The sequence below is a fragment of the Pelodiscus sinensis genome, chromosome 6 (assembly GCF_052426305.1).
Source record: "Pelodiscus sinensis isolate ZL-2025 chromosome 6, ASM5242630v1, whole genome shotgun sequence".
NCBI lineage: Eukaryota > Metazoa > Chordata > Testudines > Trionychidae > Pelodiscus > Pelodiscus sinensis.
Window position 1 is genome coordinate 42,691,128 of NC_143057.1, and position 19,742 is coordinate 42,710,869.

At 40.2% G+C, this 19,742-nt stretch overlaps 1 protein-coding gene across 2 annotated transcripts in view; it reads right to left on the minus strand.

Moving 5' to 3' along the window:
* TUT7 (terminal uridylyl transferase 7) overlaps positions 1-19,742 on the minus strand; it is a 53,633-nt gene that overhangs the window by 29,411 nt on the left and 4,480 nt on the right. For both annotated transcript variants that reach the window (XM_075931792.2, XM_075931793.2), the window contains 8 exons: positions 12,918-13,096; positions 12,105-12,221; positions 10,868-11,045; positions 8,579-8,667; positions 7,303-7,354; positions 4,480-4,549; positions 3,439-3,565; positions 1,158-1,277 (listed from right to left, as the gene is read on the minus strand). In XM_075931792.2, the coding sequence (XP_075787907.1) occupies positions 1,158-1,277; positions 3,439-3,565; positions 4,480-4,549; positions 7,303-7,354; positions 8,579-8,667; positions 10,868-11,045; positions 12,105-12,221; positions 12,918-13,096 (932 nt within the window). The remainder of the gene's footprint in view (positions 1-1,157; positions 1,278-3,438; positions 3,566-4,479; positions 4,550-7,302; positions 7,355-8,578; positions 8,668-10,867; positions 11,046-12,104; positions 12,222-12,917; positions 13,097-19,742) is intronic.

A 19,742-nucleotide genomic window follows, 5' to 3' on the forward strand; every position in this document is an offset into this window, starting at 1 on the left:
GACCACTAGTATGACTTCGAATAAAATTTTATATATTGATGGACTTTGATTCTTTAACCAAGATCAAGTCCTGCATGCAAATGACAAGTGTATAAAGAATTCTGAAACATGCTAGTGATGAAATAACTGTATGAAGTGTATGAAGAAGAGTATTCTAAGCCTAGGATAAACGTGCCCAAATCCCATTCAAATTTACTGAGTTATTTGAACATTTTACACGTTTGATACCATTTTAATTATTCCCTCATGTGCACAAGTATTTTCAGTTTTAATTACATAACTGCATATTATTTTTTCCACAGGACCTCTGTCCCATCAGTGCACTGTATGCACCTGCACTAGGGATGATTCAGGACTCTGCAGTGAAGGAAATGAGAAAACAAAATAGTGAATAGTTACTCATTACGTATGCAGTGTTTATTCCATGCATTGAATAAGGCAGGTATCCTGTCAAAAATAGTATGTGATCATGTAATTAAAGAGTACATCATAATGCTTGCACACAAGGGGGATGAACTGAAACTGCTCAAACAACTTTAATTGTGGCATTTCCTAACTTTTGAGTGATTTTGCAATTTTATTGTTCTTGTAACATATACTACACACAAAAGCTATTCTGCTGTTGGTGAATAAGTGTCTTACTCTCCTGCACTAGGGATAGGCAAAACAAGGCAGGCAATAATTAAGTTGCAATTGTAACCAACAGATTTAGAAAACATCACCCTCAGGATGGATGGTGGGTGAAGATAGGGCTGGGGGAAGCAAGCTCCCAGCCCCTCCCTTCTTCTCAGGCCCCGCTCCTACTGAAGTCAAGCACCCTCTGAAGTCAAGCACCACTTGGTGCATGGTCCCAGCTTCCCCGGCCCCAAAGCATGGAAAGCGTGGACGGCATGCAGCCCCAGCCCCCTGTACTCTGGAGCACCATGGGAAGAAAAAGCAGGTTGCGACCCCAACCTCCCCAGCACACGGGGATGGCAGGCAGCCCCAGCCTCCCCTGCCTGGAGCACGGAAGGGCGGGCACTTGGAGGCAGCAACACTCCACCCTTAGTACACCTACAGTAGGTGTTCTGGGGGCAGAGTATAGATGGGGCCAGGCCCACCTATTATACCCATTGCCACAGACCCTCAGAGATTGATGATACTTAAGTAGCACATACCCACAATCCCAAATAAACAGGAAGAAATGGCTCTTTCCTCTGTTGTAGAAAGAAAATGACCATTAAAGCAAACACATAGGAAGGTAAACCTCCTTCATCAGGACGATCAGCACAGCACAGCTATAAAAAAAAATTAAAATATGTTAACATTTCTCTGCATTTTTGGAATCTCATTATTTTCCTACTTACAAAACTGTCAATTTAAATACTTCAAGGGAGAGAGAGAAGATGTGTATAGCTGATTTGTTCTAATGTTATGGGATATGTTTGGTTCCAAAGGGCTTCATGTAGTCATTAAAATTACAGCTAGAATTCTAGAACCACTTTTCCTGTATGCATTCCCTTTGAAAATCTTCTGGCCATACATGCCATTGGATGTATGCAATGGTTGAGATTATGAATAGGGTGAAAGGAAATTTAAAAAGAATCAGAACTTGGCATATTTCCCTTCAACTCCTTTAATAAACTACTTGTTTTCTGTTTAAATAGTTACAGAATAATAAAAATTCAGAATTGTGACTCTTATCTTTGTACTGTAATCTTCTCAAGCTATTTAAAGAATCTAGACTTACCTATACTCAGAGTGCTAATGTTCACAAAGATGATTTGGTTATGTATGATTTCAAACTTCACTAATCTTCCCCTTCTATGCACTTGATGCACTTTTGCAACGGATACAAAGGTGCAGAAAAGTTGGGATTACACAGGCAATTTTTAAAAACTAACACATGAAGATATGCATACCTACATCTTTATAAAAGTGTTGTCATTAATGTAGTTAGACTCTCAGCAAGCACATAAGGAAAGAGTTTGCTAAACATTACAGTTGGGTTTTTTTGTACAAAGTCAAGAAATTCCAGCTATTGTTTCACATTAACCTGTATTATTACATACAAAATGCTGCCTATGTATAAGATATCTTTAACTGTAAAGGCCATGTGGCATAGTTGTGATTGCTATGTGCTAGAATTTAGTACAACTATTTACTCATATGTGCATCAATTAGATAATCTCAGACAGTGTAAGCACATAATTGGCAAGGAAAATAATGTAATGCACATAATAAGTATTTCTGATAGGATGATACCCTGTTTGTCACTTTTAAAGTTATCCACTATATATTTGGGAGAGTATGTGTGTCTGTTCAAGAGCTCCTCCTAAACAGTAAGAGTTATGATAAAAGGAAACTATATGCTGACTTTAGTCCTAACTTAAAGCAAAGTAAGCATTTGGTTGTGTCAGGAAAATGGGATGAGCCTGGAATGGGATTGCTTTTCACCAAACCATACAGAAAAGAGACTCACCAAACAGGTGAAAGGGGCTGGCTGAGGGCTTGCCAGGAGTGCCCCAACTCCAAGCTTCCCACCTCCCAGTCACCCTTTAGGGAGGGCATGAGAGAGCTGGAAGCTGCCCCTCCTCCCACCTCAAATTATACAAAAGCATTGTTGCTGGCAAGGGGAAAGTGCACAGTTTGCTGCATTCTTCACTCTGGGTGGGGAGTGAAGGGGACATGTATCGGGTCCCCTTACTGTGCCTGCTGGAGCTGCAGCGACCATGGAGAGGCATTTCTCACCTGGCCTCAAGCTGCTGTGGTAACAGAGAGCTGGGGTAGTCCCCTCTCCCTGGAGCAGCCTGCATACTGGACCTTTCATCCTCAAGCCCCATCCCAGAGCAATGAATTAAATGAAGCATATACATTTTCATTTTGTTCTTCAAAAAACAAAAATTAATTGAGTTAAGGACCTGAGCAGTGCTGGGTAAATCAAGTAAGAACATAATAAAAGAATGAAAGTTTCTTAAAAGCACAAAATACTTTCATATTTATATCATTCAAGCAACTGAATAAATTATTTGTATAAGTTAGAATAAAAAAAAATCACAAGCTTTCCATACTGAATACCTCTGTTCCATAGAAGGGGTACACCACTGATTTAATCTAGTGGAGCAATATATAGGACACAATCTGTTTGTGACTGCCTGCATCCCCCAAAGTGGGGAACTCCTGTTCTAGATCATGCAAAATGTTAGCTCAAAGAGTACATATTTCCCAAGAGGAGATGCAGAGCAATCACATTCCTAAACTACAACTGCAGATTTACTAGCATGACAATTTACTACAACACCATGAAAATCAAGATTTATCTTGGTTACATTTTTGTACACTGCATACATTCTTTTATCCAAGTGCCTGTTTTGAGAAACTCATCACACAACAGTTGGACAAAAAGAACGGTTTGAGACATATACACTCATTTGGGTTTTTTTTAAATTAAACACTCACCTTTGCCCAGTACCTGAAGGCAATGACTAAAGGTACAAGAGTTGGTTCCAGTTTTCCAAGGGTAGCCAAGTGGTTCGTTGTCAGACAAGCATTTTCATTTCCTGCGCTCACTTTACAAACAAGGCCACTACAATGACAAAGAAACAAACTGAAAACCCTGCAGCTGTTTTAAGGAAGCGGTATATTACAACTTATTATAAATTGAGACTATAATGAGAGATTTAACAGCCTCAGAAACTTAACATTTACAATTAAAGGAAGCAAACAAAACTGATTTGATCTGTGTATTTAGTTTTGTAAAAGCTTAAAATGTTTAAATTCTAAGAGTAAAACAGTTTGAAAATTCACAGCAATTCATCACTCAGCTTCACAAGGTTTTTTTTTAGCAACTAAAAATCATTTAAACATTTGATCAATGAACGAAAACATGTTACAATGTCATTTACTTTCATGAATCAAAGTCATGTCATTGTTCCAAACCCCCTTAATAAAAAAAAATCATAAACTACTTCCAGAGTGCAGGAAAAAAAATCATGAATGAAAGACCAAATGGCTGCAAACTATTGGTGAAAGATTCTACATCAGTATCTAGTTACACTGTATTTCATTAATCTCAAGAGGTATGTGATAAGCAGCAAAATAAAATGCTTCACTCCTTTTCTCACAGCACTAAAGCTATCTAAATTTCCCTTGCATTTTGTTTTAGGTTTCTATCATTTGATAGTAAATCTGCATTATCAAGAATGGAAAAAAGAAAATTTTCTTCTTTAGTAATCATCCTCAATATAGAGGGATACATGGGTGGAAAAATGCAAGTTGTTCGTTTGCTTGGTTTTTAAAAGGGGACTGGGAAAGAGGGGTTGAGGAAGAAATAACCCTTACCCTCTTATTCTAGGCTAGGAATGACTTGCCCATAAGTGTTTGTGTCAAAATCCATGGAACTGTAATAATTTAGTACAGAAACGTCATTTTTTTCAGGTGTGGGTATGTGTAATTTACATTGCTATATGCTATTAGAACACACAAATTGACAACTGAGACCTTTGCTTTTCTCTGCACACCACCACTGGTACTCTAGCATGGAAATCTGCATCAACATCAATAAAAGATTCTGGGGGGAGAAAACAAAAGAAAAAGCCACATTAAGCACATTATTAATGAAAAGCTCTGTGTTTAAGGAGAAACTTACATAGCACAAGGAGTAGAACTAGATTCTAGAGCTATCAATCTGATTCATACCAAGATCACCTCAAACTAGAGATAAGAGGAATTCAAACATGAAAATAGAAAGCTAAGTCTGATGGGTAAATACTGACAAACATTGTGTTCGATTTTGAAAATATGAAAGGAAAAACATAATCCAACTATGTAAACTTGTTGTATTTCTAACTACATCACCTTATTAGTTGGTAGGGACAGCAGCAGCCTAGCAGCTGTGTTAAAAAAAATACTACAAGGAAACTGAAACTGAACCTTCAATAGTATATACCATGGCTATCAATAAGCACACATGCTTAATATCATTTTCAATATATTCATCTAGGTTGTTGGTTTTACTGCAGACAGGCTAAGGTCCAGAATAATTACAGTACTTTAAGGAAATAAATAACATTACAGAAGTGGGTATGAAGGGGTGTAGGGTAATCTCAGTTAAACAAAATGAAACCATATAAGCCCATTTTCTCCACTATCCTACCGAAACTGCTTATTTAGTCATTATAGCAGCTTTATTGACATTATATAAACCTGCCTTTAATAGGTCGTCTTCATTTGGATCAGTCCACATTTTTGGGTTTTTTTGGTCCTTTATTAACTTTTTGCAATGCAACCTTCACATGCAGGTCGTCTTATTTAGTCTCTTGGTGTATTCTCCTCTTAATTCTTGTTTTGCCTTTCAAATACTGCTCAGCCTCTTGCTTTGATACCATCTCAGTTTACTCACTTTGTTTTACATTTATGCAATCAGCCACTGCTCAAATAGCCAACAAGTTACAGAGACCATCATACCACAGAGCACTAAACTATTTAACTAACAGTATTTCAAGACAGTTTTAGAGTTACATGCTTTCCACGCATTTTAAACTCCTAAGCATGTAAGAAGGGCCTATCAGTACAATCTTAAAAATATTCTTGACCTCCCACTTTTTTTTGGTGGGGGTGCGGGTAAAACCTCACATACAAAATAAAACAGAAAAGGAGTTACTCTCCTTTTTTCCTTTGTATATGTTCTATTTAGCTTTTAAATACCTCATTTTTACCTAGTCTTCACTAATATTCATAAATTAGGACCTGGTGGAATTAATTTACTACCACAACATGCAGGTGATGAGTTTGCATATAAACATTCTATCTTGTGTACAAAACATCAGCACATTAAAAAATGCATGTGTAGACATGTGCACAAATTGTACATACACTACAGGAGGCTAGGATCTGAAAATGAGACCTTAAGTAGTTTGGGACAAAGACTAGTCCGTCTTATTTCAAGTCAGAAGCACCCTTCACATCTATGGTACTATCTACATCATCCTCACAAGCTAGTCTGTAGAAAGAGGGGCAGCACAATTTGCCTTGAGTTTGATGGCATCCTCATTCCTAATGTGAATGAGAACAAGCAGAATTTCTCCCACCAAAGGAGATACTGGAGCTAGTATCTAAATGATATACTGAAACAGCAACTTATTTAGAAAGTAAACAAGTAATGCATTTAGTATTTACCATTATCGACAGGGCCCTACCAAATTCATAGTCCATACGGGTCAATTTCATGGTTACAGGATTTGAAAAAATGGTGAATTTCATTACTTCAGCTATTTAAATCTGAAAGGTGTCATAATTATAGGGATCCTGACCAAAAGGAGTTGTGGAGTGGTTGCAAGGATACTGTAAGGGGAATTGTGGTATTGCCCTCTTACTTCTGCACTGCTGCTGGTGATGACGCGGTCTTCAGAGCTGTGCGTCTGGCCGCTCAGCTCTGAAGTAAGGGCAGCAATACCACAACCTCCCTGCAGTTCTCTTTGGGGTTAGGATCCCAATTTGAGAAATGCTGGTCTCCCCATGAAATCAGTACAGAATAGGATAAAAGCATACGAAATACCAGATTTCATAGTCTGATGAGTTTCTGAATTTAGTAGGGCTCCAATTATCAATTAAGGGTAAGTCATTTGTTTGAATACATATGGCAAGTCTTTGTTAAACAGCTATCTGACAGCATTAGTTATGTAGTGTTTGTTGTAGCCATATCAATTCCAGGATATTAGAGAGAAAAGGTAGGTGAGGTAATATCTTTTATTGGACCAACTTCTGTTGATGAGAGACTAATAAGGAATGTAAAGGAGCACATCTTGCCCTAGGGGCTGCAGAGATATATTATCATCAATAGCTATTTATGTGATACCATCTAGCAGTGCTTACAGAAAGAGCAAGGGAACATTATAGAATGTTACACTTTAGAGTGTTGTGGTTTAGATGATCATCACATAATTCTATCCAAGGCACTAATGCAAGCCTTAGGCATCTGCTTAACTTCAGGCACCGTGTAGTCTCACTTAATTCACATGCTTAAATCTCTGCAAGATCATTGACAAAGTAAACAACATAAAAATGCCAACTGTTTCCTCTAGCTGTGAAGACATTTTTTAATTCAATGTACAGAATTAAGAAAGCTTAATGCTTTTACTCTTGTACCTGTGTATAAGAAGAAACAAAACTACATATGGAGGCTGACTTAACATTTTTCTGTAAAAATGATTTAAGTATTTGATTTGATATATCTGAAGTTTTGCATTCAGTGAAAGAGCATTGCGATAATGGCAAAGGATGATTTTGAAATGAAATGGAAAACAGTTCACAAGTATTTCTTACCACTATTCTTCAGACTTTCTTGTACAAGTAGGAGAACATCTGGTTGAGTCATCTGTGGAATGATATCCAATAAATAATAATTAAAATAATAAACTACTGAAACATTTGAAAAATCTGAAAAATGACTTTTCACACAAGGAACTGTTTTTCTGTATGCTCTTACATAAAATTACTGGTTTACTACTGTTAGGACTGTTGAATTGTGTTTCTGAACATACCACAGGATGTGTTATCAAATGCCAATCACTTGAACCTATGCTAGCCCACTGAAAGCACCACCTTGTAGCACAGGTGTCTCAGAGCAGTATTTATTACTGATGAAGTGGAGCAAGAATCAATTAGCTGATTTGGTTCTCATATCCCAAGTTGGGTTTCTAGGGCTTGCAGTTAGAAAATGATTAGTTCAGTTCACAAGAGAAAATGAAATTTGCTATTTAAGTTACTGAAACAAACCCGGAACCCCACAACTATTTTTCCCCCAGCCCAAAATAATTCTTCATAGTAGAACAACAGTGTTAGTTTATTTGTGGTTTAAAAAATGCCTCTCTAGTTTTGCTCTCCTCCTTTATGATGTCTAGACACTAACTCAGTATTTACTTCAATCACTTCAGATAACTATCAATAGCTAAACAGTCATGGCCACCTTAGAGAACTGTCTTTATTAAAAATCTGTTTTAAGAAATCCCTACTCCTTATTTAATTGAATTTAACAGTTTATTCAAACCCATATAATGCCTGTTTCCAAAGCAGGGAAAAGTACAATAAGTGAAAAACGTTGCCGGTTTTAAGCGTTCTGCACTTAAAAGCAGAAACCTATTTAAAAAGGAGTCACTTTCCTGACAGATTCCCAGCATAGAGATATGAAAGACCAAACATTAAAACTTGTGTGTTTATAGTAGGGCATCTCTATCACGACCCAACAGAGGAGTAACCTAAAACCACAAGTATGAGCAAAGACAGGTTTTTAATACTTTCATATTTAAAATCAAAAGAAGGATCTTTTGGTTGGCACAGGCTCACTGTGTAAACTGAAGCAAGTCACAGCATCTGTAAAATGGATATAAAATCCTTATTTGTTTTAGAAGGATGCTGGGATGTGAGATTTATTTAATTAGTATTTGTGAAGTGTTTTGAGTTTGTTGGATTGAAGATGCTATCAAGATAGTAATACTACTACTGCTAACAACAGATCAAGATGGTTTTAGCTACCTGTACCTTAACAATAGTTCCCCTTGGACCAATACATTTTGGTAAATAATAAAACCTGCTTACTTACACTTTCTGGAAATTGGACATCAATGTTTATGTCAGAAGTTTTGAAACCAAATCTGCTACAGGAAGAGCCGTACAGCCTTAGTGAGCAATCTGCAAAGAAAGGAATTCATTGTATTTACTCAACATCTAAATCCAAATCCTGGGTTAGAATTCAGCCACTCTGCAATGCCTTCTCAGCAAATTTTAGCCCTACAACAGGAGTAGATAGCCATCAAAGGTGTACCCCAATTCTCAAGTACTTGTCAGTAGCACTGATCTGGCGTGACAGTCTCTCTACACCAGTGGTCTCCAACCTTTTTACACCCAAGGTCACTTTTTAAATGTCAGAACAAGCCAAGATCTACTGCCCCTCCTTCTCCCAAGACCCCACCCCTTCCTTGAAGCCCTGCCCTCTCTATTCTCCTCCTCTCCATCTCTTGCTATCCCCAGCCCTTATACACTCTACATTGCTGCTTTTTTTCGATTCTTCCGTAGGAAGAGGTTTTCCCAACATTTGACCTGTCTAGACTGGACCAAATGTCAGAAAAACCCCTTCTTTCGGAAGCCCCCTTATTCCTCGTGAAACGAGGAATACAGGGATTACCCAAAGAGCATGTTTGCTCTCCCACTAAAAAAGTGGAAGAACAAACGTGCCCCTGGACGTAGAAGAGTTTTTCCAGGATATCTCTGGAATCCTGAAAAAACTCCTGCAGTCTAGCCGTACCCTCACTGGGTTGAGACAGGATGTGTGGACTCTGGGGTGGGAATGAGGGATTTGGGTGTGGGAAAGGGTGAGAGGTGCAAGCTCTGGGAGGAAATCTGGATGCAGGAGGAAGTGGAGAAGAGGATGCTGGCTTGGGGAGGGGGCTCCAGGCTGGGGAGTGTTGGGGTTGGATGGAGGTTTGGGGTACTAAGCAAGCCACAGGCTTGTGAATGTGAGGATGCAGGAATTTGGGTTGGGGTATATGAGGAGCTCAGGGCAGGGGGGTGCAGGAGTGTTATGATGCTGCGGCCAGATAGGGGCTTGGCCCCAATTGGGGGTTTGTTGGCCAGGCTTCATTTTTAAATAAAATACTATGTCAAATACAAAAAGCCTCTATATTGTCTTTATTTATGAGAAGGGCAGGGAACCTGTTTTGAATCAGGGGCCACTGACCCACAGAAAAGTGAGTGGGGGGCCACACAAGTGAGATGCAAAAAAAAAAACTCTTCCAAACCCCCCCCCGAAGCCTCACTAATGTGGCCAACTGTGCTGGTGGGAGCAGGGAACATGGTACTGGGGAAGGGTGCTAGTGAGTGCTGGGGCAGAGGGTTGGGGACAGGGTGCTGGGGTGGGGGCAGAGTGCCAATGGGGGATAGGGCAGAGGGTATAGGGTTCTGCAGCAGGGGACAGCCAATCCCTCGCACCCGCCTCCTCCTGGGATTCCTCCCACCTCCCCCGCAGAAGAGGGAAGACCCGGCACATGCCTCCTCCGGGGCCGACTCCCCCCTCCCGCAGAGCCTGGAAGCCCCGGCTTGCACCTTCTCTGGGGACTCCCCCCACCCCCTGCAAGTTCCCAGCATGTCACAGACCTGGGGGAGGGGAGCAGCCAGCACACTTCTGGAACCCCCGGAAGTGGCATGCAGCTGCAGGACTTCCGTCCACCCCGCAGGAAGCTGACACTACAGCCGCTCCCCGAGTTGCGAACAGTTGAGTTACGACCGTTCGCACTTACGACCAAAGCTCCCATGGAGCGGTCGTAAAGGCGGTCCCCAAGTTACGAACGCGACCCACGTTTACGAATAGCACGGTCGCGTGTAACTCAATTGGGTCCGAGTTATGAACAGATCGAGTTACGGCCAAGTGTTTGGTCCGTAATTAGTTCGTAACTTGGAGAGAGGCTGTACCTCCATTGTCGCTGGAGGTAGGTAGTAGGGCTTCTTGGGGGTGGGAGAAAATGGAGGGGTCCCCGAAAGCCTCACGATCAACTGGTCGAGCCTCACGATCGACCAATCGATCACGATCAACGGGTTGGTGACCACGGCTCTACACCTTATCCTTGCTGCTGGTGAAGAGATTAAGGCCATGCAAAACAGGGCATGGCTTGGGCCTCCTCTAAACCCTGCTGATATATCAGTTGCCACTGACTTAGTAGCTGGGAAATGTAGAGAAAACTTCAGGCCAAAACATTGACACTACATCAGCAAGCAGAACATACTGACAAAAACAAATTACATCACTGATACAATTTGCAGAGATTAAGATTACTCTTGTGCAGAAAGATGCTTTTTCTTTTCATTGTATTTGATAAACCAAATGGCAGAGTTGTACCTGGCAATTTTTGGTGCAATAAATCTTCCATCGCTGTTTTAATTTTGAGTCTTTGTTCCAAATCCTCATTATTTAAGCCAAACTCTTGCACTACATTTTCAATAGCAACACCAATGGCTTTTATCTGGGAAGGTGTTGGTGGAGGCAGGGTAGTCAGCAATTGTTCTTCTTGCTTTTCCTTCAAGAACAACCATATTTTAACATATTTGACTTTCTTCAATTGCTTTAATGAGGTAGGGGTGGTTACACACAATGCACTGCCATAAACATTTCTGCGTGCCCGTCTATATTATGGAGCTAGTTAACAATTTCAAACAGATGATGTGTTAGGACACAATTAAAGTCTAGAAAAACCCTGGTACGTATAAAGAATCATTGTATATCATCTATCTAAAGAGCTAGACACTTTGTAAGGCTTCATTAATTTACAAAAAATCATACACCTATATAAAAGACATAGAAAATATTCCTTTATCATTGTAAGGAGTGGTATGGGATAATAAAGTTGAAGGCAAAAGAAAAACTCCATACATGCCTTTCAATTCCTTTTGTCTTCTGGTGCAAAGACAGAGAAAGGGGGTAGGCACAGCTTTCAGTAATAAAAAACCTCATAGTGCATTTATGCTGGCAAAATTTGAAAATGTGATTATATTTAAAGATAAAGCTATTTTATTATTCATATATATTCCCCTCACACTGGAATATTCAACAATCTTTTTATTTTATCTAGATTATTTTCAAAATGGCAGTCTTTACTTATATGTGCAAATTAAAATGTTTTTAAATTCTCTTTTACCAAGCCATTCTAAATCAATTATATTGTAGCTATCAGAACACAATTAAATTACACATTAAGAAGAGAGCAGATACATGTTTAATTATACTTTTACAAAACTCATGAATAAATAAGGTTAAGTTATTGCAGCTTTTTAGGTCACAACTTTAAAACAACACATGAAATGAAAGTTCCCTTTAATGACAGTTAAGAGATATCAATAATATCCTAGAGGCAATCCTGAGTTCACTCTACGCTGGAAAAATATTTTGAGCTGTATACTTATTGCTTTTACCAAATGTGACTGGAGTAAATGTTTACAGAAGCATTCTGTATTACACTAGCAACATATTAAGCATGGAAAGAACAAGAAAGACCTCAGGGCTAACAATTGAATTATCATTAGCAATAAACCAATAGCTTTACAAATCCATACCTTATATTTATGTATCATTAACTCACCTTTATGTTTTTCTTATGCTTCTTCTCTTTAATATGCTTATGAGCAAATGTCACTGACTCCATCAAAGCATCACATAATTTGCAGGTGTATTTGGCTGTTGGGTAGTTTCGAGAACGCTAAAATTGAGATTGTTCATTGACTAAGATATAGAAAAATGTTACCTTCATTTGACACATCTGCCAAGATCAATTAGGATGTGTCTACACAAGCTGCATATCTTGTTCTCAATCTATTTTGAAATAGCTTAATTTGAAGTTTTGTGCATCTACACAGTGCCAAAATTTCAAAATAACCTGCTATTTTGAGCCATCCCTTAACCCTAGTTCAACAAAGTTTACCAGGATGGCGAAATAGCACACCCGTTATTTTGAAAAATATTTCAAAATAATGGGCAGCTTGTGTAGATGTGGGGTAGCTATTTCGGGATACTGGAGGTTTCCCAAAATAGTCATGCAGTGTAGATGTACCCTTAGATTGTAAATCCAAAAATCCACCCTCCCTCTTAACTGTATTTTGCCACCATTCTAAATGCTGGTAACCAGAACCCTGACAAGAGACGCCCCTCCTCTTGCCTCTTTCCCCGAACCCGCCCCCTTTTCTGCATCTTCTCTCCAAGGCCACACCACCAATGCTCACTCTTCTCCCCTCCTCTCTGTCACTATCTGGATCATTTCAAGGAGCCTGCCTAAAGATAGGAGGTGGCCCCAACTGAGCAGAGGCTGGCACAAGCCTTTGGTCTCTCAATTCACAGATTAAAATCTGTATGTGATTAAAATATGAGAGTACTGTATATACAAAGACAACATTGTCACCTTCTTTAGTCTGTAAATGCAGTCTCTCTTTAACCGCTCTTCAGCCTGCTGCAATCCTAGCAGTTCCTTCACTGACAGTGTCGACTCATCTATAACAGGACCTTCCATATCGTCATCTTGATCACACTCTTCTTTTCTTGTCCTTCTTGGTCTTCTTGGTTTCCTATGTTTCTTCATTTCTTAAAGAATTATCAGAATAAATATACTGTAAAATCATTTCAGATATACAACAAAATGGAGAGTGAAACTAATGCACTAAATAAGGCAGACAAAATTACCTACATGTCACACTATTTCCTTTTCTGCCATATACAATTCCTCCTCCTCCTCGGTGGTGTATATTAATACTATATCCTAAGATATGTTTGACTCTGACTAAAGGAGAATGACCTATGAAGTATCAACCAATTGTCTGACCCACAGAAAGTCAGTAATGCTATTTAGAAATTCTTCGACCAAAATTGGTTAAAGCTAATGGTATCAAGTACTATTGTCAGTTTAAGACTCACAGGTTCTAAGCTATTATGATGGATTGTATACTACCCCCTATAGAATTACTAACACTGGATTAGTCCCCACTTCTAAACCTGAACACTGTAGCCAAGGAATCTTGAAACTTCCAGAAGTTAAGGTATTCAAGAATACCCACAGACATGATGTGAAGGAAAGCACCACTACATATAAATCATACCCAGGTAATAACCAATGCACACATCCTTTCAGGCAGCTTCAGGAGTCTAGCTGATATACATGATTAAATAAAATGTCCATTAAGACACAGACTTCTTTTTCAGTTTATTTTAGACATTTGATAGCACTTTGTCTAACTTCCCATTTGTGTAGGCCTTCTTCAGCAACAAAGGAAAAAATTAAAACAAATATTTGAGTGTAAAACTACAAAAAGCATATATAGTGTCTCAAAGTACTTTTAACTGAAACAATGCAAGTGTGATTTCAAGCTGTGGAAAGAAATGCTGTATTAGCTTCTGTCTGGCAGTTGTCTTAACTCCTGACAATGAAAAAATGCTGGTCTCCATCTGCGGCAGTCCCATCTCACCCCAATAACGTCATCCTTCCTTTAATCTGCTGCAACAGTCGGGAAAGACAAGTCTCTGGTATTTTACTCATCATCTCTCAACTTTTTTTTCTAAAGGTATTCCTCCTCGGCAAATAACTCCAGTGCCTGCATCTGCTGCTCGTAGCTCTTTTCACTGCTGCTCATAGAATGGCATTAGAAATTAGCCCAATGGCTAAGGATGTCTGCACAGCATTTTGGATTGAGCAGAAGCAAGTTTCCTAGCTCATGCTGACAAACTTGGGCTAGCAGAGCTCACAGAATTCTAAAACTACCTTTGTAGACAGCACTTTGAAGTTGGGGTCCAGGCTCAAGCCTGGGCTCTGAAACACACCTCCGTTCCTAGGCTTCAGAACCTGGGAATCCAGCAACAACTTAATGACCACCTTTCTTCTCTTTCTCTTCAAGAAAATGAGCCAACAACTCTCTAGCTTCACTCAGTCCACTCACCTGGTCAAAACATCTATTCATTCAGGTCAAGAGAGTTTTCAAATGTTGGCGCTCAGGGTTCTGACAGGTAGCTATGCAACTGATCACAGCCTTGTTAGTGTCACTCTTCTATAGCTTGGCAAAGCTACCAGCAACAGAGCCCTCTACCTCCACGCTCAGGAGATAATAATACATCAGTTTATACCCTGTGCTAAAAACTTTTCAAAAAGTTTAAAATCTTGTAGAAAGTGATGGGATAGGGCTCAGAAGACTTTACACACTAAGAGTCATGTGCTCTTCAGCAGTTTGAAAATTAAGAATAGTTCCGGCTACTCTAAGTGCAAATCTACTCCAGTGCAAGATTTGTTCTGAAGCCTCTCAATAGCAAATAAATAAGACAAAACTTGGAAAAACTTATCACCCACATGCTGACATCAAGTATTATTACTTGATAGCTATAATATTGGTTGGAACTAACTAAATGGCAGACTAAGTATTTAAACAGAGTATGAACTGCAACTCATCCCGGATCCTCACTGTACCATCTTTTCATTAGTTCTTAAATAACAAAACAAGAATGCTTACACCACCGTATCTTTCACACTCGTAATATTCTATTTTCTTATCATTTCTGTATCAGAAACGCTTTAAAAATGGTGAGTTAATGTGCAGGGTCTCACTTATCCAGTATATTTAAATCTGATCTACTAATTCAATATGGGTAAAGCACAGGAGGAGAAAATATAAACTATGAATTTTCTCAAAATGTCCACCAAAAGGTACACTGACCCTGCAAAAGTCAATATATAACTAAAACAACAAGTCTCAGAGCCAAGGCTGACTGACTCATGTTCATATTATGAGGCTAAAAAGAGCAGTGTAGAATTTCCCATTTGTGTTGCAACCCAGGTTCTGTGACCCACTGCCTTGCCAGGTTCCAGAGTCCAGACCAAATAGAAAAATTCTACACCAGTGGTAGGTAACGTGTACGACACACACAACCCATCGAGTTCTACGTATGGTCTGCGCACTCCCCTTCTACCTCCTCCTTCACCCTGGCGGCCCTGCACTACTTACCTACTCTTTTCTTTCTCTCCCTCCCCCGACTTCCAAAGCGCTGCAAATCAGCCAATTAACTCTGCTCCATAAATGCTTGGAGGAAAGGGGATGAGAAACGAGGAGGCACACTCTCAGAAGGCAGGGAAAAGGAAGGGTGCGGGTTTGAGGGAAGACGTAGAGTGAGAGCAGGGCCTGCAGTGGAGGAGAGAGTTGAGAAGCGACAGACATTTAAAGCAAGGGCATGTGTGAGGGGCAGGCTGACTGCACACAACACTGACCAAACTACCACTTCTCTAGGAGGTAGATTAACAACAGAGATGTAGGAACCCCTCTCATTGCTTTAGTGAGTGTCTACACTGAAGTGCTGTAGCTATATCACTGTCACACTTTAAGTACAGACACAGCACACAATTCAAAGCCACGAAGAATCAGAGTGAAAGCCAAATCTGCCTCAGGGTGGACTGATGTCAACTTGTATTAAATCGATGAAAAGTCTTGTGGCACCTTATAAACTAACAGATTTATTGAAGCATAAGCTTTCGTGGTCAAAGACCCACTTCGTCAGATGCATCTGACGAAATGGGTCTTTGACCACGAAAGCTTATGCTCCAATAAATCTGTTAGTCTATAAGGTGCCACAGAACTTTTCATCGCTTTTGCAGATTCAGACTAACACGGCTCTATATCTCTGAAACTTGTATTAAAGTAGAGTAGAGTACCATATTTAAAGCTTTCATAAGGGAAACAATTTCTTACTGGTCACTTATGCATTTGTTTTATGGCACAAATGTGCTTTTTCTTAAAAATATTTGAAAGACAGCTTCAGCTAAAGGCCAAAAGACAAACATCCAATTTAAACAAAAACAACCCCCAGCCCAAAAACCATCACACATACCTCCCACTTGCAACTTCAATAACTCAAAAAACTCTTTTGACCTTCTCTGTAGGAATGTTCCAAATCATCCTGCTAAATCTCAAATGTATTTTACTACCTCTTCAAATCTCATTTTCCTCCATATTTTCTCTCTCTAGTTTTTACATAACTATTCCATCTCTCTCATACTGGTACTTCATTAAACCCTCTTAGTACCTGCAGTCATCAACTTTAACCTTGCCTATACTGAAATATAAAACGAGGATATAAGAGCAGTCTATAAAACATGAATGCTGAGGAGAAAGTCAATTAGGAAGTCTTATTTACCCCTTCACATACCATAAAAACTAGAGGTCAACCAATGAAACAACCAAAAGGAAGTATTCATCTCACAATACACAGTCAACCTGTGGAACAATGTGACAATCAATACAGGTTGAATCTCCCTGGTCCAGCACTCTCGGGACCTGAGCGGTCCTAAACCAGGGAGTTTGCCGGACCAGGGAAGGTCAATGCTCCGCTACTGGCTGCCCCACTCCTGTGCTCCCAAGGCTGAGGCTCCCATCTTGCACTAGCTCCACTGCTACCAGGGTTCCCAGCCATCCAGCCACCAACAGCCCAGCTCTGAAGCTGTCCACCCCGCTGCCACTAGGGGTTCTCTGGCTGCTCGGCCATCCCAGCCTCACTGCTGCTAGGAATTCCCCAGGTTCCCGGACCCAGATAATGCCAGGGAGTTCCCTGGCCAGAGCCACCTGGGTGCCACTGGCCCCACTGCCAGGACCAGTCCTGCTCCCACTGGGGGTTCCCTGGCCCAGGACTGCCGAGCTGCCGCCTAGCCCCTGTTGCTGCAATGAGTTCCTCAGCCAGGGCAGGGGTTCCTCATTCACCACTTGGCCCAGCTGACACCAGGGGCTCCCTGGCCAGGGTAGGGGATCCTCAGCTGCTGCCTGGTCACGCTAATACTAGGAGTTCTTTGGCCCCACCTGGCTCCACTCATGCCAGCTGTTCCACAGCCGAACTGCGGCTCCCCAGCCACCCCCTGGTCTAACCAAGGCTCCCACTCCTGTGTTTTCTGTTTGATTCCTGCTCCCTCCTCCAGAGCTCTTTGGTCCATGGATGTTACCAGACCAGAGAGTCCTGGATTTGGGAGTATAACTGGGTTCATGCTTACTACATGCATCTTACTTCAGAGACTTTAACACAAGATTACAGAGGGAAACTTCAGAACTTTCTTTCATGCTTAAATTTGACACTTTACGAATGGGCCTTAAAAAAGATGCTAATTACCTTAAGCATTACAAAGATACTTCCCCACTTATCACCCCTGATTAGCCATTCATTGACTCAAATAGCTATTCCCTTCTTCCCTCCCCCTGACCCCACCTTCTGTACTAAATCTGATTTGTCAGTTTAATCATGTGTTCACTTTTTTCATTGTATTCCTTTGGTATATATGGTCATGCCAATTCTCCTCCAGAATATGATCTGAGGAAGTAGGTCTGGCCCATGAAATCTCATCACCTATTAAACCATCTTGTTAGTCTATAAAGTGCTACATAGTTTTTCCTTTTGGGTTCAAAAAAGAATAAGTTCACAGACGATAGGTCCATCAATGGCAATTAGCCAAAATGGTCATGGACGTAATGCAATGTTCTGGGTGAGTCTAAACTTCACACTGCCAGAAGCTGGCACTAGAGGACTCGATAACTGCCTTGTTCTGTTCATTCCCACTGAAGCATCTAGCATCAGCTACCAGTCGGAAGACAGGAACCAGGATTCGATGAGCCACTGGTTTGACCCACTACTGGCATTCTCACCTTTTTATATTGTCAGTCACCTCATATATATCTCCAGACACAAAACATTATGGCTATGTCTAGACTGCAAGCCTCTTTCGAAAGAGGCTTTTTCGAAAGTATCTTTCGAAAAAGCCTCTTTCGAAAAAGAGCGTCTAGACTGCAAGCAGTACTTTCGAAAAAGCAAGTCGCTTTTTCGAAAGAAAGCAGCGAGTGAGTCTGGATGCTCTCTTTCTAAAAAGCCCGGTTGGCATTCAAGAACGCCTTTTTTCGAAAGAGCACTTTTGAAAAAAGGCGTTCTTCCTCGTGAAATGAGGTTTACCGCCGTCGAAAGAAAAGCCGCATTCTTTCGATTTAATTTCGAAAGAACTCGGCTGCAGTCTAGACGCAGGTGAAGTTCTTTTGAAAAATGGCTACTTTTTTCGAAAAAACCCCTGAGTCTGGACACAGCCTATCATATACCAAGTTAACAAAATTCCTTTTTATCAAGGTATTCTAGTTCTCACTCCCTAGCACTGTGCAATGGCATTACAAATCTTCCCATCACAAAAATTTGATGAAACAGAATGGCTAGAGATCAACCTCCTGGAGATGTTAGCAAATGTTTATTTTTGCGAACATGTAACCCCTGAAATTTTCAGCAGTTACACATTCACACATGGGGTGGAGGAAGGCAGGAGCTTAAAAGCTGGCTCCCCCATCCCACTGCCTCCCACAGAGGCAGCAGCGTGGTGCAGGGGAGAGGGAGAGGCAGGATCATGAGGAACTGGCTTAAGAGGCAGCTCGAGTGAGAGTGCGTGTATTCATTAGGATTAACCAACAAAAACAGGATTATCGGTTAATCATGTATACAACAACATGCTAACATCCCCAAAAATATACACACCTTTTTTTGAGGGATGGAGTAAGTGAAGAATGGAGACAAGTCAGTTATTCATAGTTACTTTAAAAATTAAAGCATTTCTAAACATGTGGTGTACAGTATATCACCTTCCAAATTAGTGCTTCTCTACTTGCCATGCACTCTCAGAATAACACTTTAGGCCAAGACTGGTGAATACATCTCTATAGCGTGAATCTTACTGTTTTCTTCTTTCAGGAAGCAAAGTTTCTTTTCAAATCAGAATACCTCCAACCTTCCATGACAGAGTCCTATTTCATATAATAATGAAAGGCTTTTATAATTGTTTTAAAGTTACGAATTGAAACATGTATAGAAGTTAACTGCATGAGAAAACAACATACTAAGTTTGCCATTTTCCACTTTGTTTTATTCCCATTTCCTTTTCACTTGTTTAGCATATTTACTGAACAAGTTGTGTTTAAGTTTATTATGTGATCTTGCAGCAAATAATATCAATTGGTTATGCAACTTCTTCAACAGTGTCTGAAGACTGGAAAGATTTATATGAAGTTTGAAATGGAAAAATATAGAATATTAAAGTTGCAGACTGAGATATCAAACCTATTGCTTTATACGTGTCTAACAATTATAAAAGGAAAAATTATGTAGCACTTTAAAGACTAACAAGATGGCTTAATAGGTCATGAGCTTTTGTGGACCAGATCCACTTCCTCAGATCATATTCTGG